The sequence below is a fragment of the Papio anubis genome, chromosome 5 (genome assembly GCF_008728515.1).
Source record: "Papio anubis isolate 15944 chromosome 5, Panubis1.0, whole genome shotgun sequence".
NCBI lineage: Eukaryota > Metazoa > Chordata > Mammalia > Primates > Cercopithecidae > Papio > Papio anubis.
The window spans coordinates 132,006,402-132,024,466 of record NC_044980.1 but is presented as its reverse complement, the minus strand read 5'-3'; the positions used below and the strand labels follow the sequence as shown (position 1 = coordinate 132,024,466).

General features: G+C 39.5%; 1 protein-coding gene across 10 annotated transcripts in view; it reads right to left on the bottom strand.

The window, feature by feature from the left end:
- Positions 1 to 4,750: 4,750 nt before the first annotated feature.
- MATR3 (matrin 3) overlaps positions 4,751 to 18,065 on the bottom strand; it is a 37,291-nt gene continuing 23,976 nt past the window's right edge. For 7 of the 10 annotated variants that reach the window (XM_009209197.1, XM_021940212.1, XM_021940211.1 and 4 more), the window contains 10 exons: positions 17,782 to 17,834; positions 17,157 to 17,282; positions 16,152 to 16,277; positions 15,685 to 15,852; positions 13,551 to 13,682; positions 13,045 to 13,088; positions 12,584 to 12,953; positions 9,523 to 9,889; positions 8,901 to 9,022; positions 4,751 to 5,847 (listed from right to left, as the gene is read on the bottom strand). In XM_009209197.1, coding sequence (XP_009207461.1) covers positions 5,797 to 5,847; positions 8,901 to 9,022; positions 9,523 to 9,889; positions 12,584 to 12,953; positions 13,045 to 13,088; positions 13,551 to 13,682; positions 15,685 to 15,852; positions 16,152 to 16,277; positions 17,157 to 17,282; positions 17,782 to 17,834 — 1,559 coding nt within the window. In that variant the 3' untranslated portion in view covers positions 4,751 to 5,796. The remainder of the gene's footprint in view (positions 5,848 to 8,900; positions 9,023 to 9,522; positions 9,890 to 12,583; positions 12,954 to 13,044; positions 13,089 to 13,550; positions 13,683 to 15,684; positions 15,853 to 16,151; positions 16,278 to 17,156; positions 17,283 to 17,781; positions 17,835 to 18,065) is intronic. The other 3 variants (XM_003900172.5, XM_009209202.3, XM_021940214.1) reach the window with 3 other exon arrangements.

Sequence of the window (18,065 nt, the reverse complement as noted above, 5' to 3'; positions counted from 1 at the left end):
GAAATTGGTCCCGTTTTTGATAGGCAGGGGCAAGGAGTGAAGCTTGAAAAGCATTTCGTCCTAATCAAAGGTAGGACTCCTGCTGCTCTTTGTATATACTCTTTTGGATCAGGTCCTTAGAAGAAACTTCTCATAGGCCGGGCACGGTGGCTCACACCTGTTGTCCCAACACTTTGGGAAAACAAAGTGGGCGGATAACTTGAGTCCAGGAGTTTGAGAGACTAGCCTGGGCAATATGGCAAAACCCCTCTACAAAAAATATAAAACTTAGCTGGGTGTGGTGGCGTGCACTTGTAGCCTCAGCTACTGTGGAGGCTGAGATGTGAGAATCACCTGAGACTCGGGAGATGGACGCTGCAGTAAGCCATGATTGCACCACAGCACTCCACCCTAGTGACAGTGAGACCCTGTCTCAACAACAAACAAGAAAACTTCAAAGGCAGGAGAAGACCAAAAACTTTAAGAATAAATCCTTTGGCCGGGCGCGGTGGCTCAAGCCTGTAATCCCAGCACTTTGGGAGGCCGAGACGGGCGGATCACAAGGTCAGGAGATCGAGACCATCCTGGCTAACACGGTGAAACCCCGTCTCTACTAAAAAATACAAAAAACTAGCCGGGCGAGATGGCGAGCGCCTGTAGTCCCAGCTACTCGGGAGGCTGAGGCAGGAGAATGGCGTAAACCCAGGAGGCGGAGCTTGCAGTGAGCTGAGATCCGGCCACTGCACTCCAGCCTGGGCGACAGAGCGAGACTCCGTCTCAAAAAAAAAAAAAAAAAAAAAAAAAGAATAAATCCTTTAAAATTAATATAATTGGGCTGGCTCACATCTGTAATCCCAGCACTTTGGGAGGCTGAGGCGGGTGGATCGCCTGAGGTCAGGAGTTCAAGACCAGCCTTGCCAACATAGTGAAGCCCTGTCTCTACCAAAAAAAAAAAAAAAAAGAAGAAAAAATAATTAGCCGGGCGTGGTGGTGGGCACCTGTAATTCCAATTCCAGCTACTTAAGAGGCTGAGAATAGTTTGAATCCGGGAGACAGAGGTTGCAGTGAGCTGAGATCGCACTATTGCATTCCAGCCTGGGCAGCAAGAATAAAACCATGTCTGGAAAAAAAAAAAAAAAAAATTCTCTTCAAAATTAATCATGTTACTTCTCGACTGTTCTCATCAAGAATTTTTTCAACTAACCTCCATAGGGAGTTATTTGGACAAAAATTCTCTCAAGTTTCAGGCTATTACCCAATTACCAGTGCTTTAACTGAGATCCATCAGCAAGTTAGATCTGCCAGAGTGACAGAGAATTAACCATTTCCACTTTTCCATTCTCATTAAATTTCAGCAAACTAGCTGTTACCAAGCATCATCATTAGTTCCTATGTAAAGCTTGAGAGGTGCAAAATAAAGGAAAAACAAAGATAATAAACCACTTGACCAGGCAAAATGGCAAACTCCTGTTGTAGTTCTATTCCACTAACATTCCTTGCAATTTCTTACCATATCCCCAACAAAATTACAAAACTTTGTTTGGCTAAAAATAAAGGGTAACAGTATCTACGGCTCTGAAAGAGGATGTCTCCCATAAATGATTTTTTTAAAAAAAGGTGACTATATAGTTTTTCCTTTAGTTTTAGCTTTGGAAAGAGTAGCAAAACCAGTACCTCAGGCAATAGTAACCAACCAAGCCAGGTAGGATCTGGTTACAATTACCTACCACCAACACATCTTCAGTTACAGGTAAAGTTCTCAAAGCTTGATCTCACTGACATTGCCATCACCTGGGAACTCGTTAAAAATGCACATCAGGTCGAGTGCGGTGGCTCACCCGAGAGCTGAGTGGGAGGCCGAGGCAGGAGGATTGAAGTCAGGAGTTTGAGACCAGCCTGGCCAACATGGTGAAACCCCGTCTCTACTAGAACTACAAAAACTGATTCAGCTGATCTGGCTGGTTAGGTAGGTGTCCCTTTACTCACTCACTGCTCCAAGTGTGTCCCTCCCAACCCTCCTGAAGCTGTGCAGTGTGTTGAAGAGGACAACCATCACCAATGGAGGACCGACCGGTCCTTTAAGGGTATACGTGTAGCTGGGTTTCCATTAAAACCTCCAAACAATCTCTCAAAAACGCAAATTATCAGTACTCATCCCAAACTTAAGAAATTAGAAAACATGGCAGGGAGCCAGCAATGCTTTAACCTGTAGGCAATTTTGATGCATGCAAACATTTGAAAACTGTTTTTTTGAGACACAGTCTCACTCTGTCGCCCAGGCTGGAGTGCAGTGGCACCATCTTGGCTCACTGCAAGCTCGGCCTCCCAGGTTCACGTCATTCTCCTGCCTCAGCCTCCTGAGTAGCTGGGACTACAGGTGCCCGCCACCACGTCCGGCTAATTTTTTGTATTTTTAGTAGAGATGGGGTTTCACCGTGTTAGCTAGGATGGTCTTGATCTCCTGACCTTGTGATCTGCCCACCTTGGCCTCCCAAAGCTGGGATTACAGGTGTTTGTCACCACACCCGGCTGCAAACAATTCGTTTTAAAGGAAAATAATTCCCGTAACTGTTTGTGCACGAGTGTTGATTCCAAGAATCTTGACCTTATCACCTAATGGTCGAAGTGGGAGAGTACTTCAAACCCAGCTAGCTCAACAATGAGGTGAAGGTATTCTGTCAGGGTATAAAACCACCTCAAACTCATTAAACACTGAATACCCAGGCTTTCAGCTACACTATGATGGAAGGCAACCAACAGACTATACCCAGAGCTGCTTCTGTCCTAGTGCAAGTTATCTTAAACAGCCCATATGCTGCTCTGCAGTGTCCCAGCAGATTTCTATTACATACCATGAGCTGCTTTTGTCACAAACTTTAGGCTGAAAAAAAATCCACCGTGAACAAAGCTAAAGTAACAAATTTAAGTACACTCTTCTCCCTGTATAACCTTACTACATGCCACAACATTCCATAGTTTACCATTTCCTTTTCCAGTCCCCATCACCTTAAAAAAAGGTGGCAGGGGAACCTGTCCTTAGGGAACTCAAATAATGGCTATTCCTAAAAAGCTATACAGAATGTTACCACTTAAAAATCACTGGAGGGGTTGGGTGCGGTGGCTCACGCCTGTAATCCCAGCACTCTGGGAGGCCAAGTAGATCACTTGAGGTCAGGAGTTTGAGACCAGCCTGGTCAACATGGTGAAACCCCACCTCTACTAAGAAAAACAGAAACATTAGCTGGGCATGGCGGTATGCACCTGTAGTCCCAGCTACCTGAGAGGCTGAGGTAGGAGAATTCAGCCGAGATCATCCCACTGCACTCCAGCCTGGGCAAGACAGTCTCAAATAAATAAATCTCTAAAAGTATTGACGTACACACACGATGGTTGGAAATTCATACTCTTGAATAATATTTCAAACGAACTTATTTTTAGAATATTCAAAGCAATACTACAGCTATCCAATTAACGTCTTATAAAGGACACTCTCAGATCCCAAATTTACTAGCAATGGGTCAACAAAGAAGAATTATGAAACAAACCCAAGGTACTTCTAAAAGCTTCGTTCACTTTTGTAGAATATAAGATTAAACTAAGGGCTGAAATAGCTGTAGGAAACATGTTCTTAAACTTTACAGCAAACTTAAGTGGAAACACTCCTATTAAAAAGAAGTTTTCTCATAATCTGAGGGCTGTTATAGATTTATCACTAACAGCTTATAACAATTTCTGATTTCTAAATGCTCTCAAACGTAGATAATAAAGTAAACAAAGCATTCTTTCCTTCAACTTGCTAAATCCAACAAAGTAAAAGCTATGAAAAAGTCATCACCAACAGGAAACACTGAAGAACTCCATTGTGCACATAGTGCTTTCTGTACTTGCTGTTAGTTAAAAATGGGAATTAAACAGAAGTGGGTAATTAGTAAAGGCTAAAATTGCAGAAATAACTGGCAAGGATTTTTTGTGCATGTCACATTAAAATCATCACCTGCTTTTCAATGGGAGAGACCATAAAATTTATCCAACTATTTGAAATATCCTTTAATGCATTTGGGTCTGAGCATTTGAAAGACAATGCCTATCCTATTAAAACTTTGTTTCTTGGCCAGGGACGGTGGCTCATGCCTACAGTCCCAGCACTTAGGGAGGCTGAAGTGAGATCACTTGGGCCCAGGAATTCAAGACCAGCCAGGGCAACATGGCAAAGTCCCATCTATACAAAAAAACAAAAATTAGCCAGGCATAATGGCATGAGCCTGTAGTCCCGGCTACTCGGGAGGCTGAGGTAGGAGGGTCATTTGAGCCCGGAGGCTGAGGTTGCAGAGAACTATGACTGTGCCACTGCATGCAGTCTGGGTGACAGCGGGAGACCCTGTTTCAGGGAAAAAAAAAAAAAAAAACCTGTTTACAACAGATGATCCAATATACCAAGAAGGCCTACAAAATTATTTTGAAAAGTTGGCAGAACTAATTCTTGCTCATCCATATTATTTCCAATTGTACTGTTAAGTCAACAGTATGTCTAAACACAAGCTTTTGCTGTTTGTTCACCTGCAGTATTTTTAATTCATAAGGTTTTTAAAAACCACAAATGGCCTCACTTTTAGTTATGTAACAGGAACAAGAAATCCACCAGCAGCAAAATTTTTAAAACTCAGACCTTTAGCGGTAGTCTTTAGAACATTCACTCTAGATTTAAAAGTAGTAAATTGTTAAAGCATGCACAAAGTTTAAGAGCGAATAAAAACCACAACTGACAAATATGTTGGTTAACATTCCAAACATGTATAACCAATGAACATGGCCTAGGGTTTTCTTTTTATTGGTATTCACTTCAGTAACTTGAATCCACAGATATAAGCAGTATATAACCAGAAAGTTACAAGTAAACACAAATTATACATGCAAATTTCTGTTCACAAAGGTCACATGTGCAGGTACATGAATTAGAAGCGTGCATCTAGGATTATGGCCAAACTGTTTTAAAAATGCAGAAATGTAAAATTACATCTTGAAAATATGAAGAGATGGTCTACACACTTCAAAAATCAAATGTTGCTTATACCAGAGATGTATGACAATTACGGGATTCAAGTGACAAGCAGTAAGATCTCAAAAATTAATACTGGTCAAAGAGAACGGGAATATTTTTACATTTCACTGAAAATACATTGACTACTAGAATACGAAATCTAGCAGGAACTCAGGGAAAAAATTACAAAATCTAAAGCCAATTACTTAATATTTCTTATTACCTAAACAACAGCATGACATTAACAGAAAACTGCACCTGCATTTGAATCGCCAATCTCACGTTAATGAAGTTCTCCAAAAATGAAATGCAACCAAAACAGGTTCAAACTCCAAATCAAAGTCTGCAAGGCTCAGATTAAAACATGGAATGTTTCAGATGAAAGTAATAAAAATACTATTGGTTTTGTTCTTTATTGAATGGAATAAAATGTTGACATTTCTTTGAAACTTGGAACTACTAAATTTCATTTTTCCAAATGGTTCTACATTTCTTTCTTAGTGGTGCAAGTTGTCTTAAGTAGCTTAGGAAGTCAATCTCTACAAAGTATTTCTGTCCGTTGCCATTTTGATAAAACAAAAACTATTCATTAACTTAACCATATGTGTATTTTTTTTTGCTATAACACTTAACACATGAACAGACATCTATTATTTCTCCACTAAAACAAAAGAGTACAATAGTTTTCTTCTAACTATCAGTATTGTATTTAAAAAAGGTTAACATTAAAAACGAAGAACCATTATTTTCTTTGAAATCATTAAATCTTCTTGCACATCTTAAGTTTCCTTCTTCTGTCTGCGTTCTTCTGCCAATTTATTCAGAAATTTCTAAAAAGAGAGAGAGAATTAAAGCCATTAAGTCACCTTAGAGAAACACAGCAAAATGGATTAATTCCAAAACCAAGTATCTTATATCCAAGTTTAGGGACTTAAACTATAATTTTGTCAATATTTTCAACAATTAGTTAATCCTTACTAGCACACAAAAACTGTTTCAGGACATTACAATAAGGCATGGGGAAAAAATGCTAAAAGGTAAAAAAAAAAAAAAAAAAAGGGAATTCGAATGTTATAATTAAGCCTACATTTTAGAGATAAGAAAACAAAGACCACAGTCACACTGAACTGACAGTACCCCCAAGAACTATGGGTCTAAATGACATGCATTTTAATTTTATTTATTTATTTTTTTGAGACAGAGGTTTGCTCTGTTGCCCAGGCTGGAGTGCAGTGGCGTGATCTCGGCTCACTGCAACCTCCACCTCCCAGGTTCAACTGATCTCCTGCCTCAACCTCCCAAGTAACTGGGATTCCAGGCACCTGCCATCATGCCCAGCTAATTTTTTTGAACTTTTGGTAGAGACAAGGTTTTCACTGTGTTGGTCAGGCTGGTCTCAAACTCCTGATCTCAGGTGATCTGCCCATCTCCACCTCCCAAAGCGCTGAGATTACATGCATGAGCTACCACATCTGGCCTCAAAGCACTATTCATTAAATCACCTGAACAAACATTTTCTTGCCAGGCCAGCAGTAAATATTTTAGACTCATTGAGCCATTCAGTCTTAACTACTCAATCCTGCACTCTATTATAAACTAAAACAACTATAGATGACACTTAAATGATTATGGATGTGGGTTCTAGTAAAACCTTACAAAAGCAGATGACTGAGCAACAAGTATAGCTTGCTGACCCCTGCCATTAAACCTGGGACTTCTAGAGTCTCTAGACACAGGAGCTCCATTAAGACACTAATGGAAGTACAAAAGACATATTCAAAAATCTAATCTAAAATGTCCAAAGTATCTTTCCATTTCATTGGAATTTATCAACTTAATATAGTTAATGCAAAATAGTACGAATTAAAAGCCGTTATATCCTTTAAAGAAAAAAAAACAAAACACCCCACACAAACATCCAGTTAGGAAATTATGAATATACCATTAGCAAGTTACTGTATTGCTTAATAGTTTCTTGATGAAGGTGACAAAGTTTCTTTAAAATACAAGGAAATAATAGGCCATCACGCCCGTAATCTCAGCACTTTGGGAGGCTGAGGCAGGCGGATCACTTGAGGTCAGGAGTTCGAGACCAGCCTGGCTAACATGGTGAAACCCCGTTTCTCCTAAAAATACATAAAATTAGCTGGGTATGGCGGCATGTGCCTGTAATCCCAGCTACTCGGGAGCCTGAGGCAGGAGAATTGCTTGAACCCGGGAGGCAGAGGTTGCAGTGAGCTGAGATTGTGCCGTTGTACTCCAGCTTGGGCAACAAGAGCAACTCCGTCTCAAAAAAATAAATAAAATATAAGGAAATAATAAAAGGAGCCACAAGAAGCACCAAGCAATCTTTTATATTATTTCCATATTCTTCTCAACAATACATACAGTTTTTGACCCCAAACAGCTTAAAATCAAAGCAGATAAAAATATTTGTACCAGGGCAGGCACTGTGGCTCAGGCCTGTAATCCCAGCACTTTGGGAGGCCGAGGCAGGCAGATCACCTGAAGCCGGGAGTTCCAGACCAGCCTGACTAACATGGAGAAACCCCATCTCTACTAAAAATACAAAACTAGCCAGGCGTGGTGGTGCATGCCTGTAATGCCAGCTGCTCAGGAGGCTGAGGCAAGAGAATGGCTTGAACCCAGGAGGGGGTGTTGGGGTGAGCCAAAATCACACCACTGCACCTGGGCAACAAGGGCAAAACGGTCTCAAAAAAATAAAAATAAAATAATTGTACTACATTGCTGCTACCATTGCAAATAACCACAATTCTTTCTTCATATACAGCATGGTAAGAGACATATAGGTGGCAAAGAGCAGTTACATTAAAAAACAAAACAACAACAACAAAAAAACAGACGTTGATACACAGCCAGGAACCTAAATTATTTCCAAAGTTAAAGATTACATTCATCCATTTAGTCAACACAGAACATATCTAAAGATTGAATAACTACAGTTAACTTATTATAAAGCAGTGTGAAAAACCAAGGTATCTATAATTGAGTTGTTTAGCAACTACTTTTAAGTTTCAGTCATTATTTCAACAGGTAGTCCAAAGAGGCTGATAATTACAAAAACAAACTTCAATATATCTCAACAGGAATTATTCTTTAGTGATGTTGTGGTTTATATATTTACGCCTTTGATCTTTATATTCTTTTGATCATAAAAATAACTGAAGTGTCATTATCAATAATTTCAATATTAAAAAATTATTTAATATGAATGGTCATACGACTTTTAGTATTCAGACTCCCAGCATCTTCCAAATTAGAGATACAGCCCAACAACAATTTGAGAATACCTGAGTAAGTTTAATTCTATCACAGAATTTATAACATGGTTAGAAAACACTAAATTGTTACGTAACAAGGGCAAACTATGACAAGAGGCTCAACAGATGTTTCCATAATCCATCAAGAAAGAAAGAAAGGGCCGGGTGCAGTGGCTCATGCCTGTAATTCCAGCACTTTGGGAGGCTGAAGTGGGCAGATCACCAGAGGTCAGGAGTTCAAGATCAGCCAGCCTGGCCAACATGGTGAAACCCTATTTCTACTAAAAATACAAAAATTAGCTGGGTGTGGTGGTGTATGCCTGTAATCTCAACTACTTGGGAGGCTGAGGCAGGAGAATTGCTTGAACCCTGGAGGTAGAGGTTACAGTGAGCCAAGATCACACCATTGTACTCAAACCTTGGCGACAAGAGTGAAACTCTGTCTCAAAAAAGAAAAAAGCAAATAAAAAGTTATCTTCAGGATAAAGCACTGCATTGAGTCTAGAGAGAAGACTATACACATTTTACTTATATATCCCACTTACTTCCATAACTTGTTAAGTTTTCACAAAAGAACTCTCCTGTTTTACATTCAGCCTTACCTTTAATTTCTGATAATGAGGAAGGCTGCTGCAATGAGTATTCTTTGCAACTTCTTCATTTGTATAAAAGAGGGAACACAGCTTACAGTAAAACCCTGTTTTAGGTATCACATAGTCTATACCTAGAAACACAAACATACATTCTTACAAATCAAACTGAAGATTTTATTTAGTATTCACAATTTTACCTGTCAACATAATTTAAATGAAACATGTTTCTGAGAAGTTCAATACAGCCTTAGAAAACAAAAACAAAAACAGAACCATATTTTGCTTTTACCTAATTGATGTTTGAGGTCCCACCTAACTGTATTCTTAAAAAGAAATATAATACAGAAAAACAACACAGAAAGGCAAAACAAAAGCATGTGCAACTTGCAGGAAATTTTATGAGGAGAAAAGGGAACACATTGTGGGATGACAACAGAAAATAATACAAAATCAGAGACATGTATAAGAGGAAAATATGTCAATTAAGATTTATAAATTGTTCTCTATAGAAACAAAGGAAATTTAAAATGCTATCACAGTTTATATAAGACCAACTTTAAAAACTTATTTTAAAACCTAAGTTTGTTTTGAGGACAGTGAGGAAGGTGAAGAACAAAGACTTAAATCTCACCAACAGGAACATTGGGCTGATATGGTCCAATTCTATACTCATCTGGGATTGTATAGTCCTCCTTGTTCTCATCACTTTGACCATCTGCATTTTCACTTGTATCTTTGTTGGGATCATCAGCGTTCTCAGCAGATTCAGCACCTGGTTCTGTGTTTTCCTCATTTTTAATTCCATTTTCCAACGCTGCTTCGTTTTCTTGATCAAGTTCCTCGATCTTGTCCACCTTAATTTCAACCAAACCATCATCATTTTTGTCACCAGATTTAAATGCCATGCCCGATTTACGAAGTTTCTGAAGTTCCGAATCTTCCTCATCACCAACCTCATCTAGAGTGACAAAACCTTCCATACTCCCTGGGAAACGACGCTGTTAAGAAAGACAAATTTACTCTGCAACAATTATCCTGCAGCATCCCTTCCATCTGCTTTACTTGAAGGGAAATGGATAGCGTCTTTGCCTTTTTTTTTTTTTTTTCCAGACGGAGTCTCGCTCTGTTGCCCAGGCTGGAGTGCAGTGGCATGATCTCTGCTCACTGCAAGCTCCTCCTCCTGGGTTCACGCCATTCTCCTGCTTCAGCCTCTCAAGTAGCTAGGACTACAGGCCCCTGCCACCATGCCCGGCTAATTTTTTTGTATTTTTAGTAGAGACAGTGTTTCACCATGTTAGTCAGGATGGTCTCGATCTCCTGATCTTGTGATCGGCCCGCCTCGGCCTCCCAAAGTGCTAGGATTACAGGCGTGAGCCACCACGTCCGGCAGCGTCTTTGTCTTTATTCATTAGCTCAAAATAATAACTTCTTCCTTTCTCCCAAAAAATTACTGATAATTTGAAAAATAATTTAGTTTATTTTAAAACTAAAAAATGGAAGGTCTGCCTCACACAAAGAGCAGAAGTTAAATGAGGTAACAATATTCATATTTTATCTTTTCTGAGACTACAATGCTGCTAGTGAATGTGTAAAAAACTTGATTTGTGCCGGGCGCGGTGGCTCAAGCCTGTAATCCCAGCACTTTGGGAGGCCGAGACGGGCGGATCACGAGGTCAGGAGATCAAGACCATCCTGGCTAACAAACACGGTGAAACCCCGTCTCTACCAAAAATACAAAAAACTAGCCGGGCGAGGTGGCGGGCGCCTGTAGTCCCAGCTACTCGGGAGGCTGAGGCAGGAGAATGGCGTAAACCCAGGAGGCGGAGCTTGCAGTGAGCTGAGATCTGGCCACTGCACTCCAGCCTGGGCGACAGAGCGAGACTCCGCCTCAAAAAAAAAAAAAAAAAAAAAAAAAAAAACTTGATTTGGTGAAAGTTGAGCAATATCCTTTGTAAGACAGTATATTACAAATACCTACTCTTTAGAGCAAACGCTCAGTTTCAAATAGTGTAATGGCTAAAAAACCAAGCTCTGGGCCAGGCACAGTGGCTCACGCCTGTAATCCCAGCACTCTGGGAGGCTGAGGTGAGCGGATCACCCTGAGATCAGGAGTTCAAGACCAGCCAGGCCAACATGGCAAAACCCCGTCTCTACTGAAAATACAAAAATTAGCCTGGGGTGTGGTGCTGGGCGCCTGTAATCCCAGCTACTTGGGAGGCTGAGGCAGGAGAACTTGAACCTGGGAGGTGGAGGCTGCAGTGAGCCGAGATCATGCCACTGCACTCCAGCCTGGGTGACAGAGTGAGACTTTGTCTCACAAAAAAAAAAAAAAAAAAAAAAATCATGCTCTGAAGAATAACTGCCTAAATTTTGGCTCTGTGTCTTATAGGATTATTTAACTTCTCCATACTTCGATTTTCCTCGTTTATGGAATGGAGATAACAACAGTACGAGCTACATATGGTTATTGTGAGGATTAAATTAATAAATGTGTATATATAGATATAAAAAGAACTTAGAAAAATGTATGGCATTAAATGCCATTAAACATAATTATTAGCATTTATAAATGTAAACATAATGATCAGCTCTAGTTAGAAAAATAAAGGAAGTTATTTGACCAAGCCATCAAATAAAAACCCAGAGGTAAATACTGGTTTTGAGTTGAACGTTACAGAAAAAGAACCAACGGAATATGGAACAGGATGGCAACAATTTCATTTCACTCTACTTGTTTTTCTTGAGACAGAGTCTCGCTCTTGTCACCCAGGCTGGAGTACAGTGGTGTGATCTTCGCTAGCCTCCCAGATTCAAGCAATTCTCCTGCCTCAGCTTTTCTGAGTAGCTGCTACAGGTATGTGCCACCACACCCAGCTAATTTTTGTATTTTTAATAGAGCTGGGGTTTCACCATGTTGGTTCTGAACTCATGGCCTCCAGTGATCTGCCGGGCCTCCCAAAGTGCTGGGATTACAGGCGTGACCCAATGGGCCTGGGCTGACTCCGAAATTTTATGAGTCATTTAACATAAAAAGTTTGCTTCAAAGGCATTTTAATGCCCTACTCCTTAAGCAAGGCAGCACAATGTGGGTCTTTTGTTTTACTCTTCTTTACACCGCGTGTATTTCTATATTTATATTCACTTTATATGTGTCTTCTAAATAACTTACATGTTCAAATAATATTGTTTTAAAAGATACTAAAGTATCTGACCAGGCCAACATATCTCAAATAGGAAAAATTATTCAATAATTTTTGAATGAGTGGCAAAAGTTTTAACTATCTTGGGTCAATTAACTTACTGCAAACTCATGTCCTGTATTTTTTTTTTTCAAAGCTACACTATAATGCTGCCTACCTATATGCTACCACAACTATTTTTTTTCAAAGCTACACTATAAGGCTGCCTACCTATATGCTACCACTACAATACAGAAGCATGTATTTTGAGTCCTTCTCCCTCATTTTTACTAAAAAGTTTCCTCTTTGAGCTGATGTTTTTTGCCAACTATAATAAAATGTCTTATTTAATTATTTATTGCAGAGTTTAGATTTAAATATTTATATTCTGGTTCATATCTATTTTCGATTTAAATCATGTAATTCTCTTTATCTGACACTGCTTAGGTAAATAACTTGAAACGCTGATCTGATCTAATGTTCTACTAAAACAAACCAATATTATTTCTTTACCTTTTTAAGCTTTTTCTTTGCTGCTGCTGAAGCACTTGCATCTTTTTTCACAGCTTTATCTGAAGGTTCCTTTTTCCCATCAGAAGCCACATCACCTAAATTAGCAAGATCGGTCTCGTCTCCCACTGAACTGCCACTTTCTAGCAGGGCTGCTGCTTCTTCTTCATCTACAAGTAGCTCATCTTCAGATTCAAGCAGCATATTAGGTTCCTGCTCTGTCTGGTCATCCTTTGTGTCTTTCTCACCATCTTCACCGGACTTCTCTTCTTGTTCTTTACCTTCGGTTGAACTTTCAGTCTTCTGGGAACCATCAGTTTTGGATTTCTTATCACTTGGAGATTCTTTGCCGTCCGGAGAGTAAGATCTTTTTCTGAAATCAAAAGGATACACCACAATTAATTTGTCATCTGAAAAAGTTAAGTTGAATATACTCACACATATGAAAAACAAAATGAAATTACCGGGATTTATCTTTTTTCAGCAAATCAATGCCTCTGTTTGGAATCTAAAAGACAAGTTTTACAGAAGTTAAATAATACATTTGCAGAATACACAATTATCCAGTGAATTAATAATTGGAGATGATCCCTATAATCAACACAGCTTATTCAATCCCCATAACCTTATCCAAGAACCTAAGCTGCCTACAGTCAGACATTCATCATTATGACCATACCAATAGAGAAGTGGAAAATAAAGCATTCTGGTAGCAGAAAGCTATTAAAAACTTAAACAGGTAAGAGCAATGAAGGTGTCCTCTAGGGAAGACTAGTTCTGCCATTAAAGACCAGAAAAAAAAGTTGCTCTTTTTCAATAACTAGTTTCTTTCAATAGATTTACCTCTTTCAATAAACTTACATTTCAAGAATCCTGTATTTTTTAGCATACAAAAATGTTTAGAAGAATGTTGTGGCTTTAAATATGTAAAAACAGGCTGTTAAATGATGACAAATCAAACACTACATACCCTCAGTACCAGTTTTTTATATTTCTCAGACAGGTCAACCTTCACACATCTCCCCTGAAACCAAAGGGCTTTTTTCAAACAATGGTCAACCATTGCCATTGCATCTTCTCTTGTCTCCATCTCAATAAAAGCCTTGAAAAGAAAAGAACACAAGAAAAGAGAAACCACAAAGCACATTATATTTTATAAAATTGTATAAAACCTTATTATGTATTCTACCTACTGGTTAGAAAATCTTCATTACTTTTTCTTTTCTGAGACAGGGTCTCACTGTGTCACCCAGGCTGGAATGTAGTGGCACAATCTTGGCTCACTGAAGCCTCGTTGTGCTGGGCCCATGTGATCCTCCCACCTCAGCCCCCCAGTAATTAGGTCTACAGGCATGCACCACCATGCCTGGCTAATTTTTGTATTTTTTTGTAGAGTTGGGGTTTCACCATCTTGCCTAGACTGGTCTCGAGCTCCTGGACTCAGGCGATCGATCCTCCTGCTTTGGCCTCCCAAAGTGCTGGGATTACAGGTGAAAGCCACCACACCCAGCTAAAAATTTTAATCTTTAGCACAGAGTTAAAAAGTCACGGAATAGGGCTGGGCACAGTGGCTCACGCCTGTAATCCCAACACTTTGGGAGGCCACGGCGGGTGGCTCACCTGAGGTCAGGAATACCGAGAACAGCCTGACCAGTATGGTGAAACCCCATCTCTACTACAAATGCAAAAATTAGCTGGGCCTGGTGGAGTGTGCCTATTGTAGTCCCAGCTACCAAGGAGGCGGGAGGTTATAGTGAGCCAAGATGGCGCCACTGCACTCCAGACTGGGCAACAGAGCGAGACTCCATCTCAGAAAAAACCCAAAAACCAAAAAACCAACCTGTCAGATTTACAAAATCCCCAAGAATCACTGTAGTGCCAAATACTAAACCATCTATATACACTATTTCTGCAAAAAAGTAATAAGCCTAGAAGATATTAAAATACTGTAAGAAAAATAAAAGTCTGGAAGAACACAAACTTGCAATGCTGAATTACAGAAGTGTTTAAAACAAAAAAAGAAAAACATAAAAGATGTTCTTCTCATTCTTATTTCCTTTTTGAGACAGGCTCTCACTCCACTGCCTATACTGAAGTGCAGTGGCACAATCATAGTTAACTACAACCTTGGACTCCCGGGTTAAGTGTTCCACCCAACCTCAGACTCCCAGAGTAGCTAAAATTGTACAAGCATGCCACTTTGCCTGGTTAAATATTTTTTTTTGTACAGATATGGCCTCAGTATGTTGTCAGGGTGGTCTCAAACTCCTGGGCAACTCCGGCCTCAGCCTCCCAAAGTCTAGGGATTTACAGGCATGAGCCAATGCACCTGGCCTAACTCTAATTTTCTTTTTTTTTTTTTTGAAATGGAGTCTTGCTCTGTCACCCAGGCTGGAGTGCAGTGCGATCTTGGCTCACCGCAAGCTCCACCTCCCGGGTTCATGCCATTACCCTGCCTCAGCCTCCCCAGCAGCTGGGACAACAGGCGTACGCCTGGCTAAGTTTTTTGTATTTTTAGTAAGAGACAGGGTTTCACTGTGTTAGCCAGGACGGTCTCGATCTCCTGACCTTGTGATCTAGCCGCCTCTGCCTCCCCAAGTGCTGGGATTACAGGCGTGAGCCACCGTACCTGGCTAACTCTAAATTTTTTAAATAAAAGAACAACAACAACAAAGGGATGAAATGAAACAACTCATCCTCCAGATTTCATCACTAAAAATAGGGATACACTTTTTTTTTTCTTTTTTCTTTTTTTTTGAGTTGGGAGTTTCGCTCTGCCACCCAGGCTGGAGTGCAGTGGCACAATCTCAGCTCACTACAACCTCCGCCTCCCACGGTTAAGTAATTCTCCTGCCTCAGCCTCCCCAGCAGCTGGGATTACAGGCACGCGCCACCACGCCCAGATAATTTTTGTATTTTTAGTAGAAACAATTTCACTAAGCTGGCCAGGTTGGTCTCAAACTCCTGACATCAGGTGATTCATCCACCTTGGCCTCCCAAAGTGCTGGGATTACAGGCGTGAGGAACCACGCCCGGTCACATACTGAAAAATCTTAAAGGATTTTAATAAATCATCTTCTCTAAAACTTCCTTATGTATATTACCTGACTTTTCATCCTCATCAATATGTAGTTCTTTATTTTCCCATAAGGCTCAGCAAGCTTGAGAACAGCACTATCAGAATAGCCAGAATGGGGCAAATTGCTGAGATGTATCACACGTCCAAGCTCTTGTTTTTGATCAAACTTCTGATCTGGCTTTCCTTCAGGTTTCTTTAACAAACAACAATAACAAAAGGAAAAACATGCAATAATTATTAGTTAACAGTTAAAAACATCCTAGTCTTTACCAATTATTTTATTTTTATAGAGACGAGGTCTTACTATGTTGCCCAGGCTTGCCTTGAACTCCTGGGCCTCACATAATCCTTCTCACCTTGGCCTCCCAAGGTGCTGGGATTACAGGCGTGAGCCACCACACCCAGCCTTAGCAGTAATTTTAAAGAACCAAAGTTAATAAATATTAAAATGATTTGTTAAACAGATATACAGCTTGCAAAAATAAACATTACCTTTATTCTTTTATACTTCTGGGATAAATGAACTCTCACTGGCTTGCCAAATACTAACGCTGGTGTGGTTGTGTAATAATCCACTGCAGCTTGAGCATCCTCTGTGGTTGCCATTTCAATAAATGCCTGAAATTGTACAAAAAGTTATTTCTCTGTTTTTTCCAATCAGCCTTCTCACACTGAACTACAGATATTTCTTCCTAAAAAATAACAATGCCCCAAATCTTTCCAGATATATTTAATCACTAAGTAGAAAATACTTTCAAGAACTAAAAAACCAAAACAAAAAACAGGCCAGGCCCAGTAGCTCATGCCTTTAATCACTTTGGGAGGCCGAGGCAGGCAGATTACGAGGTCGAGAAATTGAGACCATCCTGGCCAACAAGATGGTAAAACTCTGTCTCTACTAAAAATACAGAATCAGCTGGGTGTGAGGACGCACACTTGTAGTCCCAGCTACTTGGGAGGATGAGGTAGGAGAATCACTAGAACCCAGGAGGCAGAGGTTGCAAGTGAGCCGAGATTGCACCACTGCACTCCAGCCTGGGTGACAGAGCAATACTCTGTCTCCCAAAACAAGGAAACAAAAAAACCCCACAAAACAATGTTGCCAATTTGCTATTTTATTACAAGGACCACCTCAGATTAGTTCATTCTACTGCATTACTTTATTATTTACTATGCCTATTGGACTAAAAATAATGACTTGAAACCATCATTTTGGTATAGATCTGAAATGGCTTTCCACAGAATTTTCCTTTTACAGCTTTTATAGTAGTATAATGACAATTACTACCTAAGGATCATAACTTATAGTTACTAATAATCCATTAGCATTCTATTATTGACATTTATCACTACTGGTCTTTTCCTCTACAACATTCCGCATTTGATAAACTTAAGATTACCTTGAGTTTTATTTTTCTAATACAAAATCATTTAATTCTTATAGAAAATATATTAGTGGCATGAATAAATGAATAATACCATTATTTTAATTCATACCTCATTAATTTTATTTAGAATCAGATGATTTGAAATGACTCCAAATGGTTCTACCAGCTGTAATAGCTGGTATCTCAAGTTTTTCCCTCGTTGAAAATCCATGATGTGAACAACTCTGCTAGTTTCCTGTCCATTAGGGGAAAAAAAAGACAAGCAATTAAGTCTCTTTAAAGCAATATGAAACCAATTACGCATTAGGACTTTTTATAATCTATAATTAACCAGGGGAGTGTAAGTAAAACAACAACTCATAACATTCTAGAGAATTTTAAAACTACACATCAAACATCACTGGGTAAGCTCTTTCTGACCATAGCCAAATGGTTAAACTACTTCAAAGTGTCAAAACATAGTCTCTGCGGTGATTTTTAAATTAAATATTGTACACATAACTGGACAGCAAAGGTTCCAAGATGCTGAATCAAGGTGAGCTCACTGGACTATGGGCATATAAAATTTAAAGTTTTAATTATTATCAAAGCCATATAAAAACCTGATGGTTTTCAAATTATAGCAATCATCCCATAAGGACCATGATACATATTCAACTAGTAAGGATTTAGGACAAATCATATTCCCCAAAATCGTAAATACAGTAAAAGCAAAAGCTTCATTCATTACTGACCACTCTGCCTTTCTGCATGTGTCTAGGTCCTTGCAGGTTTCCATTTCCAGCACCTTTATGGGAAGAGAAAGTTTTCAGTCTTGTAATCAATATACTTGCTTAAAAAAGCAATTTTACTGAAAAATGCACATCTTCCAAACACAAATGAAAAGCTCTTACAAATATGTGATTACCATCACTTTTCATGCAATGTTATTTCTGAGTAATATTTAAATGAGCCTTCTTTCACCTATAATCATTGCCTTTAATTTTTAGAAAGGGACCAGGTGTGGTGATTCACACCT